Source organism: Sphaeroforma arctica (assembly GCF_001186125.1).
Source record: "Sphaeroforma arctica JP610 unplaced genomic scaffold supercont1.41, whole genome shotgun sequence".
NCBI classification, from domain to species: domain Eukaryota; class Ichthyosporea; order Ichthyophonida; genus Sphaeroforma; species Sphaeroforma arctica.
In genome coordinates, this window is record NW_014040517.1 from 77,438 (window position 1) to 79,715 (window position 2,278).

Consider the following 2,278-nt stretch of genomic DNA (forward strand, 5'->3'; position numbering starts at 1 on the left):
TATTATAAAATTTAGTTTATAATATCCTACATCTACTAATGTCTCAAATAGGTCCAAGTAGATGAGTCATACCAAATACTCAGGCTATTGGAGCCATCAAAGTGAATTTAGAACACTTTGGAAATATTGGAAAAAGAGCTTGTATTAAATTATTTAAAATACAAATAAAAACCAATGTATTATCTCAATTGATCTTGATATTTTAGACTGACCAGAGGCCGTATTTCTACACTGGCGGGACTGTTGTCGTCGGGCGGAAAGGACAACCTCGTTCGTTCTGGCGTGCGCGGTGGTCAGTGTTCCCTTGTTGCGTTGTTCTATGATGGTGGAATCGAGCAATGTGACTTGGACCGAGGGGGGGGGGGGTGGGTGCTTGTGTCTGACAACCTACACACATTGTAGGTACCGCGGCCTGAGGACGCTGCGCCCAGTTCTAATTCTGTCGTTGCGCTGTCTGTGGGTTCGGACAACTGTTGGTATAGCCCCGTGTTGTATTCCCTATGTGATGTTGTTGGCGACCGAGGGAACGTGCTGTTGACCGTTGTTGTGCCTCCTGTATGTCCAGACTCATCAGCTGTAGCAATTCATGCGTCGCCATCAAATGCGATTTGGGGTGTTGTTTAAGTGTGCGCTCGTATGTACGAGCGTCGAGCATTTCCTCTAACAACTGTACCACACAGTGATTCAGTATACTTTGCTGGAAGTCAGCGTCCGTCTGATACGGTTCACGCGCTCGACTGTGATTTTCCATCAACCGGGTCATCTGTTCTATGACAGGTACATGCGCTAGCTTATTGTGACCTTTAGCTAGATTGCAGAAGGCTGGATCTACGGTCGCTTGTGTTTCATGTGAGTACATCTCTATAATCTCTATCGCAGGTGTCTACGCCTTCAACTGATCCGTGTTATCCCTAATGTAGTCGAGTGAGGATTTATCGGTAGTAATGTGAACCAACACCTTATAGTACCATGCTAGACTCCATATCATATCAAGACCTGCGATATGTGCGTTCTTCAACGCTTCGAGGAGGGCTCGCTTAGTGTCCCGTTCCATGACATCATTTAAATGGTAGCGATTAGAAGGCCAGTCAAGCCAACTGCGTGGTGCTGGGACCTTGCATTTGTTATATTCTAATGTCGCACGCAGTGTCTCCAACACCCCCCGAAGGGCGTGGACACGAGCTGTATTGTTGTCTTCTATCGCCTGGCACAGTTCATCCGATAACTTATGTATGCGTACGTGAAACACGTGACGGCTGGCTTCAATGCTTGTCGGTGTCGGTGAAGGTGTTGGTAGCTGTGATGACTCATTCTCTGGCGTATACACCGTTTCACGTGAGGCGTCCTGCTCCAAGACCTTCTTCTGCTGTTGCATACGAAAGTTGGTACTCAACCGGTCATGGACGTTCTTCAAAGCTTCTACCCCGAGCGGGTTCTTCTTAACAAGTAGTTCTTCGCGTGCGAATTCCTGGATAGATGGTGTATCAGTCAGTGTTGCTGGGTCATCCGACACTGGTGACTCGTATCCCAGAACATGATGTTGTCCGAGACCTCTAATACGAAATTCTGGGTTGTTAACACTGTGGACAAACGACGACGCTTATATGACGGTCTTCCCTTTAGACCCATTGGGCTGTTCGGGTGAAATACACTTCAAGTGTTCTTCATGAGCGGGTTCTTCTTAACAAGTAGTTCTTCGCGTGCGAATTCCTGGATAGATGGTGTATCAGTCAGTGTTGCTGGGTCATCCGACACTGGTGACTCGTATCCCAGAACATGATGTTGTCCGAGACCTCTAATACGAAATTCTGGGTTGTTAACACTGTTGGACAAACGACGACGCTTATATGACGGTCTTCCCTTTAGACCCATTGGGCTGTTCGGGTGAAATACACTTCAAGTGTTCTTCATACTTGTCGGACAGTGATTGCTGTTTGGCCATGAGTTTGGCCAGCTGTTGTGGTGAACCCTGGTCTCGCCCTTCTCCTCGTCTATAGTGACGACGTCGTTGGTATTTGCGCTTCACTGGTGATAAGCGTGGATTGTTGCTACCAGTCACGCTATTTCCCCTTGCTGGATGATCGTCGGTAGATGACATGCTGGAACCCTCCGAAGACGAACTGGGAAACAGCCCGGCACTCGCTACATATTCACGAGTGTCGGTCTGCCCCGTGTCCGCACGCAGGTCGTAGGTTACTGCCGTATCTGATTCACGAGCTTCTTCCTGCTGCTGAGTTGGTGTCACGTGAGGTTGTTGTTCTTGTCCGCGGGTTAGGAA

General features: G+C 48.1%; 3 protein-coding genes across 3 annotated transcripts; all 3 read right to left on the reverse strand.

Moving 5' to 3' along the window:
- Positions 1-433: 433 nt before the first annotated feature.
- Positions 434-859, reverse strand: SARC_01100 (hypothetical protein; the record flags this gene model as incomplete). Its single annotated transcript, XM_014305193.1, has 1 exon — positions 434-859. One exon carries the CDS (start codon positions 857-859, stop codon positions 434-436), a length of 426 nt encoding a protein of 141 aa, XP_014160668.1.
- Positions 860-883: 24 nt separating this feature from the next.
- On the reverse strand, positions 884-1,629 carry SARC_01101 (hypothetical protein; the record flags this gene model as incomplete). Its single annotated transcript, XM_014305194.1, has 2 exons — positions 884-1,551; positions 1,593-1,629. The coding sequence occupies 2 exons, from the start codon at positions 1,627-1,629 to the stop codon at positions 884-886; spliced, it is 705 nt and encodes a 234-aa protein (XP_014160669.1).
- Positions 1,630-1,653: 24 nt separating this feature from the next.
- SARC_01102 (hypothetical protein) lies at positions 1,654-2,098 on the reverse strand (the record flags this gene model as incomplete). The annotated part of the gene is made up of 2 exons (XM_014305195.1): positions 1,654-1,876; positions 1,914-2,098. 2 exons carry the CDS (start codon positions 2,096-2,098, stop codon positions 1,654-1,656), a joined length of 408 nt encoding a protein of 135 aa, XP_014160670.1.
- Positions 2,099-2,278: the final 180 nt, after the last annotated feature.